The following is a 12,729-nucleotide window of genomic DNA, read 5'->3' on the forward strand; positions in this document are numbered from 1 at the left end:
GTGGGTGCTCTGGGTCCTGGAAAGGGTGGGCTTGAGCGCAGCTGCTAAGTAGATTGTCTAAGTGTCCTCCGCTACTCTGTGTCTGCTCAGAAGCTGTTCCAGCATTAAGGGTGTCACTATTATTCATAACTTCTCTCCTAGAGATAAGGTCTCATGTGGCCTAGGCTGGCTTTGAACTCACTAAGTAGCTGAGGATGCCATTGAACTTCTGACCCTCCTGCCTCCATTTCTTGAGTACTGAGTTTACAGTGATATAGTACCACATCTGGTTTGCGCAGTGCTGGGGCTAGAACCTAGTGCTTTGTGCATGCCAGGCAAGCTCGCTACCAACCTACCAGCAAGACGCCTTCGATACCGGCTCAGGAACAAGCCTGTTGATCACCACCGATAGTTAGTTGTGAGGCTTCTGGGGTGGGTGGCACAGCTCCGTCTTACTTAACTTGGCCTTGCGTGGCTCTGCCAGGCACACTCTCCCAGAGCAGCTGGCCCCACTTCCATGGTGCCCTGGCCCAGGTTCACAAGACAGCTTTCTTTCCTCAAGAACAAGCCCTGTGCCTAACAGCCGGAAGCTTCTCCTGATGCTGGGCAGGTGGGAGCTGGTGCTTGGGGAGGCGGAGCCAGGAAGGGATTAGTAACTAGGCAGCAGCTAGCTCCAAGCTGTGTACCCATGTGAGCGGGCAGCCTGAGTGGAAGGCGCCTGGCAGCAGGGCCTACCACTCCCTGCTGAGCAGACACTGAGCAGTGGGGGAGGGCAGTGTCTCATGGTCGAGAAGTGAGCAGTGCCTACGCTCAGGACAGCCACAGTGATGTCTGTTTGATACCCTGAAGAGGAGACAGAGGGTCTGGATAGCACCCATATTCTGAAAGTAGATATTAGAGGCCTGCGGCTCTACACAAATACTTTGGGCTCTAGAGGGTGGATGGGCAGACAGGCTGGCTAGAAGACACCAGCCTAGTGGCTTAAGGCAGGAAGCCATCTGACGGAAACACTGACTGCCAGGCCTCATGGGGCTCTGGAGTGGTGGGAGGTGGGCTGGGGAGACAGTTAATCTGCAGAGCATCAGAGAAACTCCCACCAGAAGGTGACCTTGTGTGCTGGGACAGCTGCCATCCGTGCTGGGCGTCTTTGGGCCATTAAGGGATGGCCAATGGGCCAATGTTGGCCGCTATGTGGGAAACTTGCCAATACTTTCCCTGTGACCAGGGCCGCTGTCCCTACCCCAGGGACAAGTTTCCTCTCTAATCCCTTCCTTCCCTCTGTGCCCAGGCTCTGAGAACAGGTGAACGACAGATGACAGGCTGGGCCATGATGGTTTTGCCCACTACAGGGTCTTTTCCTGGTGGCCTGTGGCCTCAATCTCCCCCACTGGACAGGCTTCTCAAAGATGCTCAGCAGACAACGGGAATGGTCCTGCGATGGGATGTCCCTGGGATCCCCTTTCCTCTCCTGACAGACTTATCTGCAGCACACACTTCCTGCCTCTTCCTCCTCCACACCAAAGAACTACTGACAAAGTCCGAGCCCTTAGCACAGGACACAGCATTGTGTAGGGGAGGGGATTGCATCTGTGGACGAGCGGGGGTCCACGGGCCCCACTTCACCACCACCTGGCCACACCTCATCGAGTGCCTGCAGTCCCTGTCCTCTGGCGAGGGCAGGCTGAGAGTCCCACATCCACCCCTGCTTCTAATGTGGCTGCTTGTGTGATTCACTCATTCAGGTGACCCTAGGCTAAGAAGGCTACACAGCTTCTTTGTTTGTTTGCTTTTTTGCCTCCATGAGTTTTCTCAGCCTGGGCCTTCTGGATCCTGAGGGGCAGGGGTGGGGAAGAGTCCCTTGCAAGAGCATTAAAGTCATTTGGCAGGTCCCAAAGGTGCCAGGATCTTTTCTTGGAACTTACAGAGTACAGGGGTCATTTTATAACTAAAGCATTTATTTCCGTTCAATTCACTAACCGATTGTTCTGCTCGGGTCTCCTGCTTTTGCTCACAGGAGAGTCTGAGGCCAGACCCCTGACTGATGATATTCCTCTGGCCAAGACCTTCAGACCTGGGCAAAGGCGGGGGTGGGGGGTAGGGAGAAGGAGTGGGAGAGAGAGTCACATGGTCTCCCGGGGTACCCTTGGAGGGCTAGGGTGTCACAGTGAATGATCAGGGTCCTGACTTCCTGGGTAGCCTGGTCCAGGCTCCCAGAGGTGAAATTGGGTTTTGGCCATCGGAGAGCACCCAGGAACCTGAAGGGGCCTCTGTGCCTGGGAAGTACCAGATAGAACAGGGCAGAGAGCATGGGAATGTGCAGGGAGGAAGAGAGGACTTCCTGCAGAGGAAGCCCTCATCTGCCTCACTCAGTCTGGGGTCCAATGCGGGGGGGGGGGGGTGTTGGTGCGGCTCCCTCCATTCCCCCAGACCCACTGAGGTCTCTGAATGGCCCAGGTGGCCCTGTGACAGTTGGCTTTGGTGAGGCCTGGCAGCAGGTGCGGGGAGGGAAGGGTGTCAATGAAAAGCGTATAAAAATCCAGAAATGTGCATATAAAATCTTGCCCTTGGTGTATTGCCTAAGTCAGTAAGCAGAAAGCACCTTCTTCCTGGAGAAGGATCAAGTCCTCAAAAGGTAGGAAATGTCAAAGTGTCTCTTCATTGTCATTTAAAAAAACCCAACAAACAAACCCTCCCAGACCAAAACCACCCCTGATCAAAATACCCCCAAGTCCACGAATTGCTGTAAACAAACCCAGATGCAAGAGAATGCTTCTCAGTGGCAGTCGAGGCTCAAGACAGTCACCTGCAGCAGGGCAGGAGCGGGCACCCGTGCAGGGCAGGGCCTTGTGGGGCTGCAGACCTGGGTGGCTGTCCTCAGGAAGATCTGGCCTGTTCAGTGTGATCCGGAAGGCCAGGAGCTCCTCTGTGTGTCGCCTCCTGAACCATTAGCAGAAGAAAAGTCCCTCGGAGTTTTTGAAACCGGCTCCCAAGACAGAACTGTTCTGTCTGCCGGTGGCGACTGGAATGGACTTCCCCAGAGCTTATTTGGGGCGACTGCCTGTCTCTCTGCCCCTTGTGCCTGGGACTGGGCCATTAGTGATGCTCCAAGAAACAGCCAAGGCCAGGCAAGGAGGGTGGCCCACCTCTTCCCTCCATGTTAATGTTCCTGGAAGCATTTTTTTTTCCCCCTTGGCTCTGACCAGCTCAACCTTCCCAGAAGGAGTTGGAGAGAAAATGCTTTTGGCCTCCACCGGGACAGGCCATGTGGGTCTCCCAAGCCTTTTTGCTTTTCTCCCCTAAGAACCATCACTCTTCTTATGAGAATCCTCTTTGAACAAACGTTTCTTGCCTGTCCCGCCCCCTCCCAGATCTAGGTGCGTGTCCCCCCCATTCCCTTTTCCTTCCTTTGACTTGCATGGGTTCTTGGTGACGGCTTGACTGGAGTGCTGCTTGGTTCTTCCTGTTGCCTGTGGCCTGCTGGCAGGTGGCTGACCTTGCAGTGGACAGAGCAGCAGGGGGACCGACGTAAGGGGCTTAGGGGCGCATGGAGGACGAGGAGAGCCGAGGCAGGCGACCATCAAACCTCTACCGACTGGATCTGGTTCATCTGGGCCCGCATCACCTGGATACTGTTCAGGATTTTTTTCTGGTGGCCAGCTAGAGTGACCCCAACCCGGAGAATGTCCCTTTGGAAGAGACAGACATAATTAGGAAAACGTATGTGCTGAGGGGGGTTGTGGGCTGTGGGCTAGCGGCCTGAACTTCCCCACACCCTGAGTGAGGGATGGGGAGGGGGTGTGGGGATGGACATTGCTCAAAGGGTGTCAAAGCTAGAGTGAGAGATTCTGGGGGGCCAACAGCCAATGGGGATGCAGGAGGCCATTTTTATTTCTGCCATCAGGAAGCAGGGGGAGGTTTATATTGATCATGTAACAGCTTTTTTGATTCTCCTTTACTAAATCCTGCTTTACAGATGAAAAAAAATCTTCCCAGGAGGCACCAGGTGGATCCGGCTACAGATCTGGATGTGTCTTCCTCCTTGGTCCCCGATATCCCTGCTGGGTCACTGCGTTCACCTGACTCCTCAGAGCTCCCCGTTTGGTTGGTGCCGTGGCTGTGGGGTGTCAGTGGGTGTCAGCAGGTGACAGTGGGGATGGGTAGAGGCCACTAAGTACTTACTCCATCATCATCTGAGATACGACGTCAAAAGAGGTGAAGCCGGCGTTGGTAAAGCTCTCCTTGTACTGGCCCATCTTGATGGCCTCCAGCCACTCATCCACTGTGTTAAAGCTGGTGTAGTCGGGTATCGTGCGGTCCAGTAGTGGCAGGTTGATACTGGAGGAGGGGCAGGTGACAGGGATGGTCAGGGCATGGCAGGTTGATACTGGAGGAGGGGCAGGTGACAGGGATGGTCAGGGCATATACCTATAGCCAGACGGAGCATAGAAATGTGTGCTCCCTATGTGGCTATCCCCGTGTGAACACAGGTTAAGTGTGTGTAGGTGCTTCTGGGTGAGCACAGACACGGGGGTTAGAACCTATGTAACCCGTGACAGCCATGTAACCTGTGTTACAGCTGTCACTGGTAAGAATGAACAGGGTCAGCAGCTAACAGGTGACAGCCACCTCTGGAAGGCAATAATGAGCCAAGCCTGATAGAGCAGGCCCTGGGATCTCAGAAAGGAAGCCCCAGGATCCCTGAGCCCTGTTCTGGGACTGAGCTGGCCTCTCCAACATAGCTATGGTGAGTAGTCTTTCTGATAGGGGAGTGTGTACATTTGTGACTGTGTAGTTTGTGTGTGTGTGTGTGTACATGAGTGTGCATGTGAGTGAGGACACAAATGGACACCAAGAGGCCCAGTTGGAATGTGAAGAGAGAGAGGAAGAACGGTGGGAGGGAACTGTGCTGAGCAGAGCCGTGACCTCCAGTCAGAGACTCTGGAGTGTAGGTAGCGCTTCTCCTTTTATTTTTTTTTTATTTTTTTTTTTTTCGGAGCTGGGGACCGAACCCAGGGCCTTGCGTTTGCTAGGCAAGCGCTCTACCACTGAGCTAAATCCCCAGCCCCCGAAGGTAGCACTTCTCAAATGCTGTCCTCTCTGCCCAGGTTTTACAAGGCTCTTCCTCCACCACCCCAGACTGCCATTGGGCGGGGCCAGGACGGCACTCAGAGAGAAGAGATGGTGGGGGCTCGAGTGACTCACACCCAGGAGAGAGTGCTTGGAGACAGGGGTGGGGCCAGGGTGGCCATACCCAGAGGACAGGGGCGCCATAGCTTTGAGGCTGTTGGGGTTTCGGATCATCTTGTCCAGCGTGTTGACGATCTGGCCGAACTTGGGCCGGTGGTTGCGGTCCTTCTGCCAGCAATCCAGCATGAGCTGGTGCAGCGCGCTGGGGCAGTCCATGGGCGGAGGTAGCCGGTAGTCCTGCTCGATGGCATTGATTACCTGCGGCATCACAGAGGTAGCATGGGGCTGGGTGGCTGGGGTGAGGGCTTTAAGCCCCTGCCGAGCACATTCATTCCTGGAGCACGGCAGGCATGACCCACGGAGACTCCTCTACCTCCCGTGGCTGCCACAAGTAGACATCACCTAGCTGTGTCTCATGCTAAATCCTGGCCCCTCTCTCTGCCAACCTCGGAAACCCAGTAACCTCGGGTAGTCTGTCCCCAAGACCTATCAGGGTGGGGCTGCTCCAGCATAAAGTTCTCCCGATCTGTGAGCTTCCTCTTAGCTCTGACGGCTGTGGACATCCCTGCTGGCCCCTGTTTGATTCTAGGTTAGTCATAGTCTCAACTGGAGTGCTTATAGAAATCTGGGTAGGGGTTGGGGATTTAGCTCAGTGGTAGAGCGCTTGCCTAGCAAGCACAAGGCCCTGGGTTTGGTCCCCAGCTCCGAAAAAAAAAAAAAAAAAGAAGAAGAAGAAGAAGAAGAAATCTGGGTAGAGGGCATGTTTACTCAGCTGGGCCAAGGCTCAGAGCTGCCTTGGTGACTTTACAGCCAATACCTGTCCCTCCATCAGAAAAAGGAGGCCAAACGTGGTTTCCGTCTGTTCTGTCGCCTTGAAGATAAGATTCACCTTCTGGCATTTGACCACAGCTTAAACGGACTTCCCCTTTAAGAGGCTTCATGTTTCCCATGTTTTTTGTGTGAATGAAAATCCCTGGGGTGATTTCAAACTCCTCAGTGGAAGCCTGCTACAGTGTGGATCTCAAAAGTCACTGGAAGACCAATGGGCTGAAGGCTTGGTGCCCAGCCTGGGGCAGTATTGGAAGGTGGTAGTCCCTTTAGGAGGTAGGGCGTATCGGGAAGAAGGTGCCCACTGAGGTACGTCCTGGGAGGGGATACTGGGATGCTGGTCCCTTTTCCTCTCTTCTCCTTGCTTCCTGGCTGCTATGAAGTGAACAATTTCTTTTACACTGTCATCAACTGTCCCCAAGGAAATGGGCCAAAACTGAGCCCAAGCAAACCTTTCCTCCTTTTAAGTTGATTAACACAGGCATCCTGTTATAATGACAGAAAGCTAACAGAGAGCCTTACAACACGTTCTGATCAAGTTTCCACTCGTGGTGCGGCTCCCAACCCTGCCTCTCAGTCTCACCTCTGCACCTTTGCACAAGCACACACCACACGCTCACTTTCTGATGCAGCTGGTTCTGTGCATCGGTCTTGGTTGATCTTGTCCTGACTGTTCTGGCCTCCACACCTACAGGGCTTGCTACTAACTTAGTGCCTGACCATAACAGTTCCTGATGCTTGCATCTGGTTCTCTGAAAAATCATCTCGGGGCCAAAGTGATGGCTCAGCAGGTAAACAAACTTGATACCGAGGTTCATGACTTGAGTTTGATTTCCCGGAACCCACATGGTTCTTCTAGGGAAGGAGAGAAGTGATTGCCACAGGTTTTTCTCTTTCACACACGTACCATGATGCTTTGGCATGTGTACACACATACACACACACACACACACACACACACACACACACACACAAAGAAAGGAAGAAGGAAGAGAGGAGAAGAGAGATACATACATACATACATACATACATACATACTTACATACATATGTACATACATACATACATACATACATACATACATACATACATACATCAAGGCTTTTTCCAGCCTGGCCACTCCCACATGCTGAGGATTTGCTGATTGGTGGACCTCCCTACTCCCTCCCCTTTGAGAGGCCAAGGTTCATCAGTTTGGGAACTAGGTCTTCAACCATAGGGAAGGCCAGGATCTCTGATCTCACCCCCTTACACCTTGGCTGGCCAGCAAGGACCTGCCCACATCCTGGAGACTTACGTCTTGGTTGGTCATGTCCCAGTAGGGTCGCTCCCCGTAGGACATCACCTCCCACATGACAATGCCATAGCTCCACACATCACTGGCTGAGGTGAATTTCCGGTACTGGATGGCTTCCGGTGCTGTCCAACGGATGGGGATCTTCCCACCCTGGAGGGGGACGGGCAGAGAGAAGAGGCTGATGGGCAGGATGTCTGATACTCCCTAGACTGCTCTGTCGTCAGATCCCAGAAGAACCTCATGGTTTTCCAGACTCCTCAGTTGCTTCAACCGCAAGCCATGTGCATATGCTGTTCCCTTTGCTGGAAGTGCCTCCCCCAAGTCTCCCCCGCACTGCCACCTGGATTCCACTTTTTCATCCTTGTGTCCCCCAAAAGCCTTTCCCTGGTTCCCAGAGAGTTACTGGTGTCTCAGATTGCATGGCATGCTCATGTCTCTCCAGCCTTCCAAAGCCAAGCTCTGGCCCCCAGCCCTCACTCCCTTCGGCCAGTCATCTCCCCACCCCAGCGGTTCAGGAGGCTCTCTATGCTTCCCTTCCTGTCTTCAGGGCTCAGTGAAGGCTTCACCTGGGCAGGGTCAGTAGATACCCATGGTGGAGAGATGACTATGCCCAGGAACCCTTGCTGTCCCCTTACCAGAGCGCTGGTGTAGGTGGGGTCAGATGTGTCGTCCTCCAGGAAGCGTGAGAGCCCGAAGTCAGACACCTTGCACACCAGGTTGCTATTGACAAGGATGTTGCGTGCAGCAAGGTCCCGGTGCACATAGTTCATGTCCGCCAGGTACTTCATGCCAGCTGCGATGCCCCTCAGCATGCCCACCAGTTGGATGACCGTGAACTGCCCATCGTTTTGCTTTGGGGAAGATGGAGAATAGAGTCAGCGGGAGAGTGAGTGTCAGAACTCTGGACCTGCTCTCAATGGCGGGTCTCTGTCACCTTTGTACACCCCGTAAGAAGGGCTCGGACATCTGGGAACCTCGGAGCGGCCAACTTGAAGATGGTAGAGAGAATACCAGCTCTGCAGGGGCAGGCTTGGACATACAACCCGACCCTATCTCTCTGAGCCTGGCTGCTCTCTCCCAAGTGTTAAATGGGGGAGAATTACATGGGTCTCTTAGGGATGCTCTGACTCAAGCAGGAAGGAGCATGTAAGGTGATGGCACCAACATCATAGATATTTGTTGAAAGACACCTGGCCCGGGGGCACACCTAGGTCAGTGGTCTCTGTCCTGATGGCTGACTGTGCTGTGCTGAGGGGATTTACCTGTTGGCCTTGTGCTTTGATTTTCCTCCTGTGTGTAACTTTGGAGAACTACAGAGTCTGGAGAAAAACCCTGGATGTGGTGTCAACACTCTGGCTGTGGTCTGGGTTCTCCCTCTGGCCCTCTGATTCTAGGCAAATGCTTCCTCTGAGCTCTGTTCTTCTGTGTGTAATGAGAATGCTTTTGAGCAATGATGGGTGTGCACCTCAGGTGGCCATAACCCTGAGGAAATGCTTGGGTTTCCCCGGGAACCACAATGAGAAGGACTCTTAGACTGCTTCTGAACTGAGTGGGAGGCAGCTCTGGGATTGATTAACAATGCCTGTCAAGGTAACACAATGGAAGTTGGTGGCCAGTAAGGCATTCTTGACCTAGAGCTTTCTCAAGATCCAATGGAGTTATGCCCAGCAGCCCTTCTCTTGCCCTGCTTATATCCCCGGAGCTCTTCCTACCCGGAGGAAGGAGTCCAGGGAACCGTTCTCCATGAATTCAGTGATGATCATGACAGGTGTGCTCTTGGTGACAACCCCTTCCAGGTGGATGACATTGGGGTGGTCGAACTGGCCCATGATGGATGCCTCACTCAGGAAGTCCCGGCGCTGTTTCTCTGTGTATCCTGACTTGAGGGTCTTGATGGCTACAAAGATCTCTCTCTTCCCTGGCAGCTTCAAGTGGCCACTGCAGACCTCACCAAATTCCCCTGGGATGGACACATTGAGACAGACATCTTGTCATGTGTCAGATGGGAAGTGTTACCTCCCTGTCCCGTCATTCCCACTGTGGGTGCTTTATGACCTCATTCTATCAGACACAGGATCCCTTTGTGAATGTGAAGCCCAGAGCAGGCCCAGCCATCTTTGGGAGAGTGGGTCCTTCATGGCTGCCCTGGGGTATCTGGGGATGAGGACATGGGAGATTTAGGGAGATGGGAATGGGACTGTGGTGGACAGTGGAAAGGACAGATTTAGTTCAATCTCCATCTTGTTGTGCCTCACTCCAGCCTCAGTTTCCCCTTCTGTACATGTGATGGTTTTAGTAGAGCCCTTTTTACTTGGTTATTTTGATCCTTTTGAAGGGTCCTTTATAGCCCTTGATCTTCTACTTACCCTCAACTCCAGGGTTAGGGTGTGGACCAAAGCCATGGTACCTTGAGGCGTTTGCTACCTACCTGCTCCAATCACCTGCTCAATCTTGACACAGGAGATGTCGATTTCCTTGGCAAACTCCCGCACTGCCTCATTAGGATCTTCATAGGTGAAAGGGTCAATATAGATCTTCATGCCTGGGGTCACTGGGGGGTGGACAAGACCAGCCTGGGTTACAAAGACAGGCTCGAGAGGTGTACAAATGAAAACAGGGCAGTCCCCCCATGGGGAAGGGTGGTCTTATATGGCTGCCATAGGAACTAAGAAACCCCCTTCAGGTCACCTGACCCATCTAGGTCTCACAGAGTTGACAGGCAGCAAATAGAAAGGCAAGGGGAACAGAGATCAAAAAAGTGACAAATAGGTTCTAGCTATTGTTCCAACTCTCAGAGATCACTAGTAGCTTTCTAGAGCAGCAAAAGACTTGTGATTGATTAGTGATGTTTGTTCTTGGTATGGGCACAGAATAAAAGGCTGGATAGGTTTGCTGCCTTGTGATACAGAGTCCAGGTGCAAGGACGAGAAAGAGGAAGTCATAAAGAAAAGGACTTGGAAGATGGCTTAGTCAGTGAAGAGCTTCTCACTCAAGCACAGGGACCTGAGTTCAAATCTCTGGTTATCACATTAAAGCCAGGTGCTCATTACAGTATGATCCTGTAATCCCAACATTGGGGTCTGGGGGAAGTGGGTGGACGTGGGTCATCCCTCAAACTGAATGGCCAGCTAAATGGCAAATTGATGGACTTTGGGCTCAGTGATACCCTGTTCCCCCAAGTAAAGGTAGGAAACCTGACAGCAATCACAAGCACACATGTATCTACATGAATAGGTGCATACTCATATTAACAAGGGTAACACACACTCACACACATGCCCCCACACACATAGATTTAAAAATGAGAATGGGAGAGAGAGAGAGAGAGAGAGAGAGAGAGAGAGAGAGAGAGAGAGAGAGAGAGAGAGATGGCCTTAGAGTATGGTCTCAGAGTCTTACAGAAGTGACCCATCTCCTCTCTGTCTCTAGCCCAAGACTCTTCTGCCAGCCCAGAGTCCTCTCAGTGGCTGAGCCCCTGCAGCTAGGTCCATGAGACCAGAGGGGTGCCTCACTCACTACCTCTGAGTACCCTATACCCCTGATGGATCCCTCACAGGGCAAGCCTCAAGGCTTTCTGGATCCCTGGAATTCTGGGTGACCAGCCTGAAGCCAGACCCAGGACACTCTTCATTCCTGAGCTGCTGTCAATGTCTGCGTATGGATGCAGAGAGAGAAGAAGACAGTTTGGACATCAAAGTCCCTGTTCTGACCCATGATGAGCCAGTGAACTTCTGTGAAGGCACACCCAGGCCTTCCTCTGGGCTCCTCAGCTCCCCACTTTCATTCAGCTGTGGAATCTGTGCTACAGGAAGCAGTAGTTTTAGGACAGAGCAGTAGGAGTCCCTGAGGCCCCCTAGGCCACTAACCCAGCTCATCTGTGTGAGCCTAGAACCAGTTGTTGACTATTTTCAGCTTCTCCTTCAGACATCCCAAGAATCTGGGACTTGGAGCCCACAGTATAGGACCTTCTGCTTGTGCAACAAAGAAAGCTTTATTGGGCATCCATGTTCACAGATTTTTATACCAGGGATCCAGAGTGGAGCACTAGAAGAGAGCCACAAAAAGTAAATAGCTCAGCATGTAGCCATAACTGGCTCTACTATACTAGCTGTGTTCTGCTGTGTTGGTCTGCTGTGCGTGTGTGTGTGTGTGTGTGTGTGTGTGTGTGTGTGTGTCTGTGTGTACATGTGCTAAGCTAGCCCTTTCAGTCAGGGATTGTAAATCTAAGTCTATGAGCCTTTTGGCATCCCTTGGATAGGTTTAGAGAGGCCCGAAGACCCTCAGTAATAAGATATTATTATTATTATTATAATTATTATTATAATTATAATAATAATAATTATTATTAGCTTTTTTTTTTCAAGACAATATACCCCTGCAGTCTTGGAACTCTCTCTGTAGACCAGGCTGGCCTTGAACCCAGAGACCTGCCTGCCTCTGCCTCCTGAGCGCTGTAATTAAAGGCGTGCTCCACCGCTGTTCTTGGCTCCTTTAAATTAAGATAGTACTTCATAAGTCGGGGAGACGACTCAGTGGGTAAAAGCGCTTGCTGCATTGAACCTAGCACCCAGAGTTTGGGCTTGGAAACCTTGTTTTAAAAGGTAAAAAAAAAAGAGCCAGATGTGTTGGCATACATCTGTAATCCCAGCACTCTCCCTACAGAGAGACGGGAGGCAGAGAAAGGGGAACAGCCCGGAAGTTTGTGGGTCACTAGCTTGAAGCACAAAGTATGGCAGAAACAATATGAGAGACCCTGCTTCAGTGAGGTGGAAGGAAAGAGCCGACTCCCAAAGCTTGCCCTTTGAGTTCCCCACGTGTGCACGTGCACGCCAACACTCAAAACACGGCCATCCATATGCGCACCATAATAATAAAAACTAAGGATAGAACTGGGCCACATTATTTTAAAAAAGGAATGCATGCTCTTTACGAAGTCTAAAACTACGGCAACAAATATGACATGAAGAGAGTATCCTGAAAAATCCACCCGGAGCGTAGATGTCTCAGAACGTTATACCTGGGCCGAGGAGGTACTCAGAGGGTACAGCACTTGCTGTGTAAGGGTGAGGTTCTGAGTTTAATTCCTATGTTGGGCCCAGCAACATGAGCACCTATAACCCCAGAGCTCTTATGAGGTGACAGGAGGAAGAGAGAGGAAATTCCCCAGAAGCTTGTGGGCCAGCTAGCTTGGAGCATGCAGAGAGGAAAAGCAAGAGACTGTCTCAGTGTAGAAAACAAGGCCCAGTACCTAAGGTTGTTCACTGTCCTCTGTCGATACACTATGGCCTATATATGCTTGAATTCATATACACACACATACATATACCTTATGTACACACATACTCCTTAAAATAGAACTTTATGGGGCTGGGGAGACGACGGGGCAGTTAAGAGCGCACACAGCTCTTTCAGGGGACCTGAGTTTGGCTTCTAGCAGC

General features: G+C 52.0%; 1 protein-coding gene across 6 annotated transcripts in view; it reads right to left on the reverse strand.

Moving 5' to 3' along the window:
• Positions 1-1,916: 1,916 nt before the first annotated feature.
• Ephb2 (Eph receptor B2) overlaps positions 1,917-12,729 on the reverse strand; it is a 181,395-nt gene continuing 170,582 nt past the window's right edge. For 5 of the 6 annotated variants that reach the window (XM_039110058.2, XM_039110055.2, XM_039110057.2 and 2 more), the window contains 7 exon segments: positions 9,720-9,842; positions 9,004-9,251; positions 7,927-8,142; positions 7,292-7,441; positions 5,231-5,424; positions 4,159-4,314; positions 1,917-3,665 (listed from right to left, as the gene is read on the reverse strand). In XM_039110058.2, coding sequence (XP_038965986.1) covers positions 3,557-3,665; positions 4,159-4,314; positions 5,231-5,424; positions 7,292-7,441; positions 7,927-8,142; positions 9,004-9,251; positions 9,720-9,842 — 1,196 coding nt within the window. In that variant the 3' untranslated portion in view covers positions 1,917-3,556. 6 annotated transcript variants of the gene reach the window in all.

Source organism: Rattus norvegicus, chromosome 5 (assembly GCF_036323735.1).
Source record: "Rattus norvegicus strain BN/NHsdMcwi chromosome 5, GRCr8, whole genome shotgun sequence".
Classification (NCBI taxonomy): Eukaryota; Metazoa; Chordata; class Mammalia; order Rodentia; family Muridae; genus Rattus; species Rattus norvegicus.